General features: G+C 26.8%; 3 protein-coding genes across 3 annotated transcripts; 2 read left to right on the forward strand and 1 right to left on the reverse strand.

Annotated features, from left to right (window-relative positions):
- The first annotated feature begins 992 nt into the window (after positions 1 to 992).
- Positions 993 to 6,769, forward strand: LOC112600200 (ATP-binding cassette sub-family G member 4-like). The gene is made up of 12 exons (XM_025347372.1): positions 993 to 1,847; positions 2,571 to 2,688; positions 2,763 to 2,952; positions 3,308 to 3,453; positions 3,518 to 3,759; positions 3,844 to 3,951; positions 4,022 to 4,137; positions 4,329 to 4,497; positions 4,568 to 4,668; positions 5,185 to 5,343; positions 5,420 to 5,605; positions 6,097 to 6,769. Exons 1-12 carry the CDS (start codon positions 1,739 to 1,741, stop codon positions 6,244 to 6,246), a joined length of 1,794 nt encoding a protein of 597 aa, XP_025203157.1. The 5' UTR covers positions 993 to 1,738; the 3' UTR covers positions 6,247 to 6,769.
- Positions 6,770 to 9,186: 2,417 nt separating this feature from the next.
- On the reverse strand, positions 9,187 to 12,868 carry LOC112600154 (60S ribosomal protein L27). Its single transcript, XM_025347326.1, has 4 exons — positions 12,758 to 12,868; positions 12,144 to 12,376; positions 10,648 to 10,787; positions 9,187 to 9,295 (listed from the first exon to the last, which is right to left on the reverse strand). Exons 2-4 carry the CDS (start codon positions 12,360 to 12,362, stop codon positions 9,247 to 9,249), a joined length of 408 nt encoding a protein of 135 aa, XP_025203111.1. The 5' UTR covers positions 12,363 to 12,376; positions 12,758 to 12,868; the 3' UTR covers positions 9,187 to 9,246.
- A 2,225-nt stretch (positions 12,869 to 15,093) lies between these two features.
- Positions 15,094 to 17,182, forward strand: LOC112600199. Its single transcript, XM_025347371.1, has 4 exons — positions 15,094 to 15,246; positions 15,381 to 15,485; positions 16,273 to 16,940; positions 17,079 to 17,182. The coding sequence occupies exons 1-3, from the start codon at positions 15,116 to 15,118 to the stop codon at positions 16,919 to 16,921; spliced, it is 885 nt and encodes a 294-aa protein (XP_025203156.1). The 5' UTR covers positions 15,094 to 15,115; the 3' UTR covers positions 16,922 to 16,940; positions 17,079 to 17,182.
- The last annotated feature ends 161 nt before the right edge of the window (positions 17,183 to 17,343 follow it).

The following is a 17,343-nucleotide window of genomic DNA, read 5'->3' on the forward strand; positions in this document are numbered from 1 at the left end:
TGATAAAACTATTATGTAATTGTTCGAAATTGCATTAAATTTTACGATTGCAAATTGCAATTTTTTTTGCTAGGTTTTAATAATTTGTATTTATATTATAAATGTCATACCTAATACCTTATTTTTATTTCATTAGGAGGTGGGGCACCTTCGCCCTCTCCCCCCTTGAATCCGACCCTGATTCGGGTAAGTATAATACCTAGGTATAATTGTATAAAGTATTCATTGAATATCTTTAAAAGAGCGATGCCATGTGACAATGCAATCACACAAGGGAATATTTATTGATAAGATATCAGGCAATACAAAACAAATTAGTAAGTATATTTTGTTAATAAAAACTGTAGACTTCAAAGCCAAAAAATTCGGAAAACGTTTTTAAACTAAGTATTGAAATAATTAGACAATAGTTAGTAGGTAGTCATTAATAGTCAAATAAATAATGAAAAATAATCATATTTAAATATATTTATATCATATTTAATTTGTTTATTTTTGCGAGGAAATGTCCTACTAAGTCGTTATAACTATATGACTATGTTTATTGAATAAGTGTCAATTTTTAGACACTAAAAAATAAGAATAATAACTAATAACTTAATAAGTCTATCATCTAGAATAATAATTAAAAGCCAAAAGGTTATTTAGCTTTAGAAAATATAAAATGTAGATTGTAGAGATTATTTACAATTGCAAGCTATATAAAATATATTTGAACCATGACGATTTAAAACTTATAGACTATAGTAATTATCACTAATCAGTAATCTGTAACATTTTACAATAATTGTTGGCTGTTGTAATAATTATGATAATTTCTAATTATTTTTTACAAAATTAAAATATCACAGCTATTTGGTATATTTTTAACCCATAGGCGCAACTAATCTATATTTTAGGGAGTGTTAAAAATTATGTGTACCTCACAAACAATTATATACTATTATGAATTAAAATTTGAATTATTTCTAAAATTAACTAAATAATATGATCTCGATACATAATGAAAAATTCAGGAACTTAATATTAACTTAAATAATTTCGGCCTTGGACATCGTTTTCGGAGCTATAATAAGAGTCGCGTTGCACGTTTCCGCATCTCATCACGCTCATCGTTCTATCGTATATCGTCATTCGCCATATCGGCAGCTGTGCATTATACTGCGTAGAGTCCGTCCTTCATCCACCCACCAAACATTATCCTTCTACACGATTGCGACGACGACAACACCGTCGAATGTTGATACCGCCGTCCGTCTACCACCCACGCCGTAGTACGAATGCAGGCTGATGATGATAACAACAATAATAAGTAATAATAATTAAAATAACAACTGGTCACTGACGGTAAACATGAGAAACGAAAATCGGCCTTGCGCACGACGAAACAGTATATAATATATTAATATATAAATATTATAATATTCCTAAGAAATAATTATTTTATTTTTCCTCTCGTAATTTCGTACATGACAAAATTGACTTACATGTTACATAAACTCTATTTTTTCGTGCGCGCGCAGCACTTGAATAATAATAACAACGATGTCGCGATGTGTAAGTATCCGCGCGACGGCGATTCTTGTTTAGTTGTTCGGTTACTGTCGAAGTGTCGACTCTTGAGTTTTCGGTTCCTGCCGTTCGTGGCTGGTGAGTTGTTCGAGTAACTCATCTGCTTGCCAGTAGTCTGCAATCGGCACCGCTAGGCGCTAGTCAATGTTCGTCTGTGGGTGACATTATGGACGAAAGGGATGATTTGCTGACGGACAGTGGAGGGATCGACGTACAATTTTCGGACGTGTCGTACTCGGTATCCGTCTGGACTCCAGGCAGAATATTCGGTCCAGGTACATAGACAATGATGATTTCCATAATACATTATAGAATTATAATTATTAATATTGTAATCTGTAGGTATTGTTATTGTAATTTGACAACGGTTGGATAATATAGATTTACGAAATATTATCTGGATATGATATGATACTGTTGTACGTTTCGTTGTGGTATTTACCGGCTAATGTGTTGACATTTAAATATGTATATAGGTACCAAATTTTTTGAAAAATAATACTATATTTACGGCAGTATTGACGTTAACAACAATATTGGTTAACGTTGCCCAAGTACTTCTGGATGATATCTAAGGCTTTGTGCAATATTAATTATTAATTTTTATCGTAATAATTTGTTGCATATCATAACAAACAATAAATATATATAATTACACTCCGATAGTAATAAACACGACACCGCATAATAAAAAATTACGACTTGATAAAAATTAATTTTTTTAATCTTAGTAATTTTCACAGGTTGTCAGTTGACCTGTAATTAAAAAAAAATATATATATATATATTGAAGGATTGTATCAACCCCAATGGTTGGGATTACTGGCTTAAATAGTTAAATAGATAATCATTTTTTCAGTTTTTTTTTTTTGATTTTACAATTTAAATTTATAGGTACTTTATTATCTGTGCTTTCTTTGTCAATCATAGTTTGAATGCTAATGGTCAATCTCTTTAAAAATTAATTAATTTTAAAACAAATTCCTGGTTTATTTCAGAGAAAAAACAGATTTTAAGAAATGTCAGTGGTGCATTTCATAAAAAACAAGCATGCGCTATAATTGGATGTTCTGGATCTGGCAAGTCTTCGCTGTTAAATTTCATTTCTGGTTATAAGTATGATCAAACAAATTAATTATTTTTTTGTCAATTATTACACTATTTATTTTATATTTTAAATTTATTCATAGGACATGTGGTTACAAAGGAGATATAATTATTAATGGACAGCCACGCAATCGAAAACAATTCATAAAACAATTGAGTTATATAATGCAAGAAGATAATTTACAACCCCATCTTACTGTTTTAGAATCAATGGAAATAGCTTCTAAACTTAGAAACTGTACCATACAACTTGATGTTTACCACAAAATCTTAGTAAGAAATTAAAATAATTATTAAATTACCTGTATAAATATTAATAGGTAATGAATAACTAAAATTATTTTAGTTTGGCTTAATAAGAAAATAATATATACTTGCTTAGTAATTATGAAAGTATCTTAACAATACAAATAGGTACTTTGTTAAAAAATAATAGGAAAACAAGTTGAGATTAGATTAAATTTTTTCTTTTAATTTTTATGTTTATATCAATAAATTAGAATTAAAATATAAAATTGTGATTGTAAGTTATTAAAATTTAAGACTTAATTATTTTTATAAAATACCTTAGTACTAAGTTAAGGTAAAATATACTTCACATGAACGTAATGTTTAATTTATTTTTCAGATAAAAAGAATATTAGATAATTTAAAGTTGTCAGAAAAAGAACAAACTTTGGCTGGAAATTTATCTGGGGGTGAACGTCGTCGACTGTCTATTGCTGTAGAATTAATACGTAATCCAAAAGTGATGTTTTTTGATGAACCAACAACGTAAATATTGGTAGATTATTTATCGATGCTAATTGTTACTAATAGTATACTTTACTTTGTTTAGAGGATTAGATGTAGTATCTGCAAATTATGTAGTATCTATGTTAAGAGACTTAGCCAATTGTGGTAAAACAATTATATGCACTATTCATCAAGCATCTGCTTCTCAATTGGAAATGTTTAATGCATTATACATATTATCACCTACTGGTCAGTGTATTTACCGCGGACAGTCATCAAGCCTTATAAGTTATCTATCATCTGTTGGTCTCCAGTGTCCTTTACATCATAATCCTGCAGATTTTAGTATGTTAACTTTCTTGTTTTAATCAGTATAACTTATTATGTATAGCAATGTTATTAACAATATTTTTATTTTTTAATTTGTAGTCATTGAAGTAAGTGCCGGAGAATATGGTGATCATAATGAAACACTTGTGAAATATATCAATAATGGAAAATCAAATGACTGGAATAATGACAAAAGTTTAGAAAACTGTGAGTAAAAAAAATATTATATTGTTATTTTATCTTATATTTATATTAAATGTTATTTTATTCATGGCAGGTGTTCAATTGCAAAGCTATCGTTCTAATTGTTCTAAACATAAATGCATCTCAAAGTTTTTCAATGAACTACGAATACTAATTAATAGAACATTAATCATCTCATCTAGAGACAGTGTTTGTATTTTACATCTTTAATAAGAGGTATTCTAGTCAAAAAGGCTAATGAATAAATCAAATGATTACATTTTTGTATTAATAAAGTTATTAATTGAATAATATATTTTGATTGGTGTCTCTATTCCTACATAATATACATTACACACAATAGTCTTTTTAAATTATATCTATTTATTTTATTGTTATAGGACTTTATCAAAGTACGAATATTTGTACCTCTTTTAATGAGTTTTCTGTTTGGTTCAGTTTACTTAAATATTGGCAAAAGTGGTTTGTTCACACGAGATAATGTTACAATGTTATACTTCAGTATGATGGCGATTGTTTATTTATCTGCCTACTCAATGTCTATAAAATGTGAGTGTCATTTTATTTTATTATAATACATAAATAATGCAATTTTTTACATATACTATACATATTTTAGTTCCAATGGAGTTATTACTTATGAGATTAGAATATTTCAACCAGTGGTATTCACTTCGTTCATATTACACGTGTGTGACATTAATGGATCTACCTTTACAGGTTTGTAACTCATTATTTTATTTATATTAATTATTAGAATAAAACTTTGTAATATTTTACATATTAACAAACATTTAAATTTTGAAAGACAATGAACTATCTGAATAATTTATTATTAAGTACATTATAGTTAACATACCATATGCTTATTATAATTAGTAATATTGAATTGGTAATTGGTATTTATTACACAAAATTCTATTCAGTTAAAGGTTTTGTAAATTTGTTTGAAAATTGAAATACTGTTTATGATAATTATAAAATAATACACTAAACATATGAAATAATTTTAGTTTTTTTTTTTTATTATTAAATTTTATTTATTTAGTAAAAATAGTTATAACAAAAACACTGTTTAGAAAGTAGAAAACATTTAAAACTAACTCATTATTAATTACTTTAATTGTATATCTTAAAAGAATTTAAATTATATACTAATTAAGAAAAACATATATACTATATAGTTATAAAATGTGTTTTATTTTGTTTGATAATTTTATTTTTATGTATTTTCAGGTTATGTCTACAGGTCTATTTTGCATTGTGATTTATTTAATGACTGGACAGCCATTTGAGTTATTCAGATTTTTAATGGTTTTTTTAATGTTAATTGTAACTGGTTTAATGTCACAAGCAACAGGCATGTTGATTGCAATTTTGTTTAAGAATTTTCTTGTAAGTTAATTTTTAAATTTTAAATAGGTATTTAAAATAAATCTGTAAATTATTATATATACCATTTTGATTGCAGATAAATACTATTGTTATATCTTCAATTATTTTACCAATGACAATATTTGCGGGCATTATGTTACGTATTAATGACACACCAAAAATGTATAGTTGGATTTATGATATATCTATATTGAAACATTCTATGCAAGGTATTTTACATGCTATTTATGGTTTTAAAAGATCTACGTTGCCATGTCCAGAAGTAAGTTAAATATTCATAAATTTAGTGTAATAAATATTTTATTTAATTAATTTTGAAATGTTAAGAAATGGCTACACGAATAATTACCTTTTCCATCATTTAAATGCTTAATCTAATAAAATATTATCTATTTATAATGATTATTTTTATATAACTTAAATTAAAGTCTTCAAACAGTTTATTATAATTTTGAAAGGTCGATTCATGGAGTTACAATGTCAATTATTTAATATTTTATTGTATCAATAAAATTAAGATTTTTTAACCAATAAATGTTTTTAAAAAGACTGATATGCATCTAAATATTATAAACGGATTCAGCAAATTTTGTTGCAGCATCCTTTTAACCTAACTATAATACAATGCTTTAAATAACCGAAGATTATTTTTGTGTGCCTAAAATATCTTAAATATTTTCTTAATTATGATTACGTGCATATAGAATGAGTATAAACATAAGTTTTAATTATATTAATATAACTGTTTTTTAGATATATTGTTACAATGGTACACCAGAATTAGTTCTCAAGGATGTAAGTATGAGTGAAAATATGTTTTGGACTAGCATTGGATATATCACAGCTGTATTTTTATTTCTTAAAATTTGTACTTATGTTATCTTAAAACACAAACTTTCTTGATGAAAATAATTTATAATGTTAAATTGACTAATACTTGATACTAGTCAATGTCGATATTGTTAAATAATCTATTTATTTTACCTACATAAAATATATTTTTCATAATTTCATAATTTGATGTCTCTTGTTAAGTCATATAATTGAAAAAATAAGTAGTATTTTTATATTTATTAAGACTTATAGATTATCTATAGTTGTAGATGTGAGGTATAGTAACTATGAGGAAGAGGAGATACATAAATGATACCCTGTATTGACCTTGATGCAGTTTTTTTAACATATTTGCTTTATTTTTAAATACATAATTGAAGCGAATATTTATGTCAATATAAGTTTTTAAAAATAATTTAATCCTCTAATTATACCATCACTCTTAAAAAATATTCTCATTGCGTAACTGTTATGGTGGTTTAGATAGATTATTGTTATATATTTTGAGTTAAATTAGAACTCATATAATTAGATGTCAGTAATTTGAAATATCTTCTCTAATAATAATGATGGTTGGATAAATAACAAATTTAAAGATTAATTTTATTATGTTTTCTTTTACAAAAATGTTTTGCTAAATTAACATACAATAATAATAGGTATAAATTAATGATTTAAACTTAATAATGAAATACATATAGACCTAAACAAAAAATGCTGAATTTGCATAATTTTCATGACAACTGAATTTGATTAATCCACCTACTTATCAAGTTTATTTCTTCAACACTGTTTAAATACCTAATGGTTCTTCTTAGTTCTTACTAGGGTCTAAGAAATCAAGTATTCAAGTATGCCATCTGAGAGTCCACTAAAATATATAATTACCCATGATAACAATTTTAAAATAAGATTTTGTTCTAAATGAAACCTAATATCTTAATGATAGTTTTCAATTAGGGTCATCTTTCTACTTTATAGAGCCACATTTAGTTTAAAAGCACATTTAGACCAACATTTACACAATAATACTGTGTTAGACAAGTGTAAGAAAAGTGGCATTTGAAAATACAATTATGAATGTGTTAAAATTAAAAACATGAAAAATGTTTTCAATGATTAAACATGTGGTCTAAATGTGGTTTAAAACTACCATTGATTATATAGGTAATCAATGATACTAAACACATAAAACTATTAATTATATTATTATTTATTTGGTGTTTTTTGTTAATTAATCTGATTTATTTAGTGCTTAAAAAATAATTTTTATATTTTAAACTTTTATTTAATCAGTATAGATTATAGTTGGTATTTAGAATCAATTTGATTGTAATATGAAATCTTTTGATTTCTGATCTCACAACAAACGAATTTATAAACATGTATTTTATTTTATTATTCCATAATATATTGTTTTGCTCAAATTACTACTTGTGTATTTTATTTTGTTTTAACTACCTATTCATAAAGAAATTATAAATTATTTTTAAAAATATTAATTGATGCTAGTTTATGTTATTTTTAACTAAGCCACAAAATTAACATTGTCTGCTGTCGAAGGTTTAATAAGTGTGCCAAGGTTTAGAAAAATTACTCAATAGTTTTTAATGAATATTGTTTATTATACTAATATTTTTTTACTTTACCATTTCTCATTTTAAGTAATTTTTTTTTTACATTTTAATAAGTAGTAATCACAGTTTATATTTTTAATATGATTATATCTTATATAGCACAGATTGAAGTAAAAACTAGAAGTGATTTATAGTTGTAAATTTATTAACTATTATAAATTGTAAGTAAGTTTTAATAGGTTTTTAGCAAAATAGCTGGAACTTGATAATAAAAATAAATGGATTTTTCATCTTATGATGATTTTATTTATTAATTTAAAGAATGTTTTACTTAAAAAAAATTTATCATCTTTAATTTTGTTACTACCACACAAATATATTAAATCATCAATTAAAACCTTTGAAAAAAAAAAAAATATTCAGATAAATCCAAACTATCTTAGTACTTGAAGCATATTTTAACATTTCTAACTGTAGCTGAAATTTTTTTTCAAATATTTCATTTTTATTAAAAGTTTTTGATGACTACTGTGTCAAACTAATAAATGAAAGAACATTTTTTTCTTTAAAAATAATTAAGAAAAATTTGTGAAACGCTATCACTGAAAACATACAAAATGGTTTAGCATTACTTAGTGTACTAGAAATATTAATATCCATACAAGGAAGTAATTAATCGTTTTTCTTTCAAGAAAAAAATAGTAACTGAGAATTTGTGGTATAAAATTGAATTTTATTTTATATAATACGCATATTTGAATAAATTTGACCTAATTAATTTATATTTATGTCTAATTGCTTTAAAGCGTTTAAAAATAATTCATAATTTTTATATACCGTTAACTAAGATTTGAATAACCACCTCCATAAAAGAAATTGGAGTACAGGCTTAAATCTTACAATTGTCATGTAAGTCTTGAATGCCACATCTGATTATGATAAGACATTGAATCTATATTCAAGACGTTATCACATTCATGTACAAATCATGAACTATCTTCTTAGTTCATGGTACAAAATAATTGATGTCGATATTTGATATGGATGAATAATACCTAAAATAACTATTAAAGCAAATATTTTGAAATTAGTATTTCTTTTAGTTATTTTATTTACACTAAAATCTCGTACATGTTAACTACATGCACTAAACATTACCTACAAATGAAGAAATATTGAAAAATGCAAAATGAAAGTTTCACATTTTTTAAATAATATCTGTTATATGAAACAAACTTTGCACTAAAAATGCTTTGTCCTAAAGCACTACATTGAAATTTGTATCTTACACATGAATACTCGCCTGAACACTAAATTGAACAAGTAGTATTTTTGATCATAAATCTTAGAAAACTAGTTTTATGATAATATAATATGATACTTTATATTACTTCTAAGCATCATAATTATTGATTAAATAATAACACATCAATTAAGATTTTTTTTTTTTTTTATTATCCAATAAAAAGAGATAAATCTTACATAATGTCAACTAGAACCTTAACTTTTGGAAGAACCATTTATTCTTTCCAGACTTGAATCTGTAAACAAAACATAATTAGATATTACTTAAGTGTTGATATTAAGAAGGTTGAAAAAAGAAAGCATTAACATGGTATTTCTATTTATATCATGCAGATTTTATAAATTTATTACATATTGAAATAAGTGTAATACATTATTGGAATCAAATTATTTTATTATTAAATCCAGAGGAAAAATGTTAATGACAATAAAAACTTTTTTTATGATTTATTAAGAACAGAAGTATTTAATACTTAAAAAACAGTTTCATAATTTGTACGTTATACAAATAGACACAGCAAATTTATGTCAATTAGTTTAATTTTATATTGTCAGCTATAATTATATAGTGAACACTATAGTGTACTATCAAACTTAAAGATAAGAATATTTAAGTTTTTACAATATTGAAATTTTTAGTAAGTACTGAAAATATTAAAATTTTTCATACTCATAACTTAGTTAAAATATAAAAACTCAATAGAACATAAATTATGTTTTTACCTTAAAGTTTGATTAAGTCAACCAATCTTAATATTTCAGCTAACAAAATGATGACAATATAAAATATAATTCAATAGACATGCTGTAGATGCAACATCCTAATGTGAATGTCTATGTAATTGTGATTACTACATGTATGTTAAGAATTTTCAATAATATAGAAAAAAAAAGTTATATTTAATCTTTAAAGAGCAAATTTTTCAAGATTGTTGTACTTATTAATTAAAGCTATTCAACCAATAATACATGAATATGAAATTTTTTATAAATGACATGGTCATTTTAATGGCAACACTAACATACCACAATTGATATCAATTACTAAATTTTAGCTACGAAATCATGAGCATTATAATATTTAAGCACCCTATTAATTTTATCACAGGATAAATAAATAAATAAAAATATATGAAATATGATACAATATTTAAACCATTTATTTTGTTTTGATAATTAATTTTCAATGTATATGATATAAAAAATATACACAAATAGGCAATAGTTCTAGAATTTTTAATTTTAAGCACTCCATAATATTTGAAAAACTTGACACTTGTGCATACTGTAGATTTCAGAAATTAACAAAAGATTATCTATGTTTAGAATAATTTAGGTATGGCTTAAACTCAGAAATAAATAAAGCATAAAATCAAGAAAAACGACTAAACAAGAACCATATACTTGTGATTTGTTTAGTCAAATAGTAGAGTCTTGGTTTTGTTTCATAATGCATTAATAGACAAAATACAGCTATTCTAAAAACTATACCAATGGTACTCAATTTAAAAGTGCATATTATCTTTATACAAAGCAATTTGTTCAATACAACTTAAGCATAACATATAATTAAAAAAATTTATCTTACTTCTCTTCAAATTTAACCCGGGTCTGGAAACGATATTTCTTTTTAATCATTGGATCTTTTAAATCTTTAGGTGAAACCTTGTCTACTGTTACATCTTGTACGGAGTATCTAGTTGGCATAAGGTGGTTGTAATTGAGCACCTGAAAAAGTATGGAAATTAATGTAAGTGATATCAAGATTAATATAAATTTGTAAATGGTTCTTATTTTATAACTAAAAGAATTGTTTCTCATAAAACTTATTTATTTTTAATAATTTTAAGTTCAATAAAATTAATAGAAAAAATATTAGTGTTATAACTTATAAATTTTATAAATATCAAAACCCACTTTATAATTCATAAAAATATTTAAGGCTAGAAAATATGAATTGTATTTATTTATTAATCTGTGATACTAAGATTTAGAAAATTTTTTTTCTCAAACATTGAAATTTGTGAAAACCTTTAAAATGTAAGCGATAGTAAATAAACTACATATTATCTATAGAATGTTCATAATAAAGATATTAGTTAACATCAATTATAATGCATCTAAGAAGTGATGAGTGTAATTTATCTACTAATTTTATTCAAAAAGATACTTGATATATAAATACTATTAAAATCAAAACAAACATATCAAATTCACATTGATATATATTTATGCTTAAGATCATACAAGGTACAGTATTCTACTTGCGTCTTTATAAATTACACCATATGATATTTTTAAATAGCAGAATTAATTTTAATTTGGTTAGATTTAATATCAAGCAGCGTACAGATCAATATGGACATGTTTTTCAAAAACATCTCTACTTATAAGAGGTAATAGAGTATAATGTTGGTAAGAAATGTATTGTGGTCTAGACAGTGACTTAATAGTTTACAGTGAATTGATGTGTTGTTTCAACTTCAAGGTAAAACCATTGTCCATATTTATAAACAATTTGTTAAACAAGATAGGAATATGTAAAATGTGGTAATTCAAAAACGTTCATACCTAACTTAATCAATTAAGACTTTAATATTATAAAAAAAGAAATTTAAATATATATTTATGTTAAAGCTAAATGCAATGTAAATTAGTTTTGTGGTAAGTTTGTAAAACACATTGTGCAAGTACAGTATCATTATTAAGTATGTTTTTTTAAGAATGGAATTTATATAAAAATCATTTTTGTTTAAACAGAAGATATTTAAGGTAACTTCAGTGAGAAATTGGATAACATGTATTAGAAGTATAAATCAGAGTATCATTAGATAACTTAAATGACAAAATAAAATATACATGTTATTATAATAACATGAAAGTACTTGCCATTAGTACTGACACACGGTGTTTTCACATTATTAAGTTATAAAAGATCTATCAACCTTCCATATGAATAATTAATAAAATATAAAATCAATAAGGAATCAATGGCCATACTATCCAAATACTCAAGCAATTAACTGTCAAAAAAAAAACATAATAAATCATATACACTATAATATAACAAACAGCAATTCTTACTTTCAGGAAAGGTTTGATTTTGGATCGTTTTTTAAGTTTTTCCTGAGACATGCGTTTGGTGACTTTCCGAGGATAACGATCTATACCAGCCACTAGTGCATGACCATATTGTCTTTCCGCTGTACCTTCATCGTAGGTCTTCATTATGACAGCTTTTCGGCCGGCGTATCTACCAGATAACACCAGCACAATTTTACCAGATTTCATTATTTTACCCATCGTGCCGATTTGTGCTGAAATTTCAAGTAAAATAGAATAGTAATATTAATAACATGTCAAACGTAATGCACATATGCACAAGTAAATGTCGTGTACGAAATGTGCGAAGTATTCACAGAGATTTTTTATAAATACCACAGAAAATATTATTATAATAATGAATAATATTATACTCGATTTCAGCTGTTGCTGAGAAGGTTAGACATTAAGGTATTCATATCGTGTCACGATTATGACTTAGGAAAACCGACAAGTATAGACAACTCCGGCAACAATAAATTGGTCTTTCGTGGATTTCGTTTACGACGCGCTTTGTCTGGCATATTTAATAGAAATGCGTGCATAAAAGTAAATTATAAGAAGTTCAATAAATAAAATAATTCAAAATTACTTACCACAAGACTAAGCGATTCTTACACGAGGGCAGGCTACGAACGCCAAAAGAGAGAAACTATTTGTTTTCAACAGGATTTTGAGGTTACAAGCGAAGCACCAGTTTCACCGACTCGTGACAGTCGTAACTTCGCCTGGCGCTTGGAAGAAATGACAAACGCTGGCTGACAATCATGTGTTTGAGGATTTAGTTTGTTCGTCCATGAATTTTCTCACTGCCAATGTTGATTTTCACGGGCACACACCTACGCGGCTACGCGTATTGGCGTATTGCACTATTGCCGTATTGGCACATTTGACATTTAAATATTATATTAATTGTACTATAATTTTTATTTTTTAATATAATAAATAATAACTATTTAATGAATAATCAATTTATTTTCACCTGTTAATATATTATTACTTATTAGTTATTACCTGTTAAATGTTTTTTTTGTTGATAATTTTTATCAAGTTTTTATAAATAAATATCAGCTTAAATTTTAATTATTTGGCGATTTAAGTGGTATAGACAATAAATAATACGCTATTTGTTACCATTATATAGCCATCTAGATATATTATACTGAGACACTGAGTAGCTACTACATCGTATCTTATGGTAAAAACTAAAAATTTCTTTTGAATTGCGACTCGAGATTTTTTAGGGATACCTACATAAACTGCGATTTGTGACGCAGGTTGTTTTAGCATTCCATATGAATCATTGCGGCTCCTCAGGTGTTTATGAATACTTGGTAATTCTAAATAAAAAATTATTATGGAATATCTAATTCTATATTTTGCTAAACTTAATTTATTCCGTGATTTATTTTTATGTAAATTGTCATCAATTTTTTTTTTTTTTGAAGTACGTCGTATTTTTGTTAGATTATTAAATACTGTAGACTGTAGTAGCAGTATAGTATATAATATAACTATATTATAGTTTTTCATAGTATTTTTAATGAATATTTCTTTGTCTATTATATTTATTCTGCAATTATTTTAATTCTTAGTCTAATTCTATAAATCAGGCCTTAATGTTTTATTGTATATTTTCAAAACATCGATGAACACAAAAATATTTTGATATACATTAAGTACCTAGCTGTAGAACACGCCATTTTTTTTAAACTTTAAATGAAAAGTAATAATAGTTTATAGTATCACACTATTTTTTATTATTAAACAGGTAATGGTAATATTAAAAGTATGATGAATATATTTTAAAATTATTTACATTATCTAGATTCGACGCAATATCAAGATATTAGTATATAACGTATGAAAACTAAAGAGTCCAAATTTCTTTTCACAGTTCTTTTGGACGCAAATAATATACAGCCATTAAACCATTTTTCAAGTGTATAAGTGTACTTTAATAAATTATAGTTAGTAATTCATTCTTTTACTGTACAACTGTAGGTACCTGTAATAATAAGATTACTAGATTATAGATTATATTTTCCCGAACCCGGGATATTTTGAATAGATATACTTTTAAATAGATAATATTTATTTTTTTTAATAATGAATTATTTATGCAAATAATATTATATAAAAACTTATCATTCATATTACCTATCTATAAATTATATTTTAAACTATGGTTTACATGTATTTTCAATCAAACATTACGGCCAAGGTCAGTAAGAAAAAAAAAAATTATTAATCAGTCTTTGAAACTTTTGGTATCTACTAAAAGGACAAAAGTAGATCTGCAGGACTTATAATCTAAGTAATATAAATTATTTACTTAAGTCTGTAAATTGTAATTGCAGAAAGCAAGCTATGAAAGTGTAACAGTACCTACCATGAGTATATTATAGAGGTATATTTACCTAGGTACTGGAAAAATTTCTTTATGTGATATAAAAAAAGAATGTTATTCTAACCCAGTATTATGAATCCTATTTCAAAAATTTAGTAGGAGATAGTTAAATAAATTTGTATAATGTATCAAGAAAGAAAAGATATTTTTTTTAATTTTACAACTAATAAGTTTTAAAAATATTTTTGATGCACCTAAGTTTAAGTTTTGTTTTTATATTTAATTCTAATATTTTGTTACAAGAAGTACCTAATGTGTCTATTTTATAATATTTGATCAAAAAAGAATGAAAAACTGTATCTAAACTTGCAGAGAATTATCCAAAATACGGGACAAAAGTGTTATTTTTAAATTAGTGTCGGGACACCAGGACACTTCATTCAAATACGGGACCCCTAAAATTAACATTATTATGCGTTGCCAAGTTATGAAAAAATTGTTTACTTAAATTACATTATAAAACTGACAAAACAAATACTTTTTTGAAATTCCTGAAGTGTTTTTTCTTTTTGGAGTTTTTACAGTTTTGATATAGGTGTGCGATATGTCGTTTTATATTATTTTGACGATAATTTTAGTTTGGATTGATTGCTATGATTGTAGTCTGTATCAATATTTGGGTAACGGCGTAGCAGATTTACTAAACTCGGGCATCTGGGCGCAGTCAACAGAACAGTAAGATAATTGGGATTTTTTATCGTTTTTTCAAACAATTACATTCATACAAATGTTATACCTAATGTGGTAGATCTAAGACGATTTTGCAATTAATGTATTCGATTATCATTGAGTTTGCGTTTTATATATAGAGTTTCCAAAACCAGATCAATTACCCGTGGTCTTTTTTACCCGGATGACATGTTTGTCACAAATTGGGTGCCAAGCATTGTCACAACAAGAACATCGGAACAACGGTAAAATTCGGCAAGGGCAACGTAGTCTACTACAAAGCACACCACCTATCTAAGACACATATAGTTACATGCCGGGCATAGGCGTAACTAGACCTTAAAGTTAGGGGGGGGGGCTTCAGCCCTAGAATTTTTATTATAAGTAAATTAAGTGGAAGGCTCTGCCCCTCATACCTATCAAACACCTTACATTCATTGATTATACATATAATATGAATGTAAATTAATATTTAATTATAAAACAAATAATAAACTAAGTGGTATTGAGGTTAAATATTTATATATTAACATATTATTAAGTATTATTTTAAATATAAAGAATTTAACGATTTTTAATTTATTGACAACTTCTTAGTAGGGATTATTTGTGTAGTAAAAATTACACAACATGATACGTCTTACACAGGATCATTACATACAATAATATAGTTTAAATTAATATTTTTCCAAGATATTAATAAAAAAAATAAAACGATATTTTAAATTTAAGTTTAAAAATGTTACTATTATGGGCGGGAATGTGGGATTAGGAATTATGACAGGGGGGGGGCTAAAATTTATGTTGGGGGGACTAAGCCCCCCAAGTCCCCCCTAGTTACGCCTATGATGCCGGGTTTGCGCTAAAATGGTGGGGCTCGATAAGGCTAGTGAAGCAGGTTCGAAAAGGAGTTTTCCTTATCGACCAGCAACCAACACGAAAAATATATGTGTCTTACGACCTAAAGCGTGCACCCACAGTGACACAATAAGTAAATTGCACTGTAGTACTGTACTAATCCTCTTTTTTCAGGCACAATGAGCGGCGAACATCAGACTGCACAGAAATAGAGGAGTGTGGTGAACCTCATCTTCCAGCTAGGTCTAGTGGGAGTCGACCAGGACCAATTACGGACGGCAGCTCAGGTGGCCGGATGTCGACCCACCGCCTACTGCAGGACCCGGTGCGGGCGACCAGTACAGCTGACATACAAAGGATGCTGCAAAAGTCGTCCACTAGGGCTCCGCAACCACCAAGGCCAAAACATAGACCGTCAAAGCGGCCGCAACAACAAGTGACCGCTAAGACGGTGAGTCGATCCAGCTCTGCAACGACTAGAAAGCCTAAACAAGTATCCAAGACGTTCTGGGCACCCCTCACACCGACAGTGAAGACTAGGACGGAGGCCCAGCAGGCGAGGAATCATAAAAAATTCCCAAAGCCCAAGACTAAGGAACAGTTGGCAAGCCAACAACATCGGTTAGCTAAGCTCTCCACGCCAACCTCGCAACCAGCGGCCGCCAACAGGCCGTTGTCCAAGATGACACCGAAGGTGTCGATGGAGGTGGATCTATTGGCGACAGAGGGCAGAACGTCTGATGAGCCGGTACTGGACACCGTCCAGGAGAGACTCAGCCAAGCCGCGGACCCAGACACATACTCCGAGGACGCCTGGCTCTAAAAGCATGGTTTCCTTGCAAGTAAGTAACATAACAATACTCAATAATATATTGATGTGTAATTATATATTTACCCCCCTAATATATTTCCAAATTACGCCAATGTTAATATCATTAATAATTTATTCATTATCTTCGTTCTATACATTGTACCTATAGGTGATTGTAAAAAGCGCTGGAAAAATATGAGGGACATGTATATGAAGTAAAAAAAACTTCCAACAGCTTCACATAAAAACCGATGTACAACGATGAATTTATTATTTTTGGATATAGTTGAATACGAAAAAAAATATTATTTTATATAAAGATTTATATAATATTTATTTTTATCTTTGTGAAATTTTGAAATTATAGTTATTTATTTAAAATAAAAATGTCATAAAACTATTAATAATAATAATAAAAAAAAAATACTATAAAA

The sequence above is a fragment of the Melanaphis sacchari genome, unplaced genomic scaffold (assembly GCF_002803265.2).
Source record: "Melanaphis sacchari strain LSU unplaced genomic scaffold, SCAv2.0 Contig61_pilon_pilon, whole genome shotgun sequence".
NCBI classification, from domain to species: Eukaryota; Metazoa; Arthropoda; class Insecta; order Hemiptera; family Aphididae; genus Melanaphis; species Melanaphis sacchari.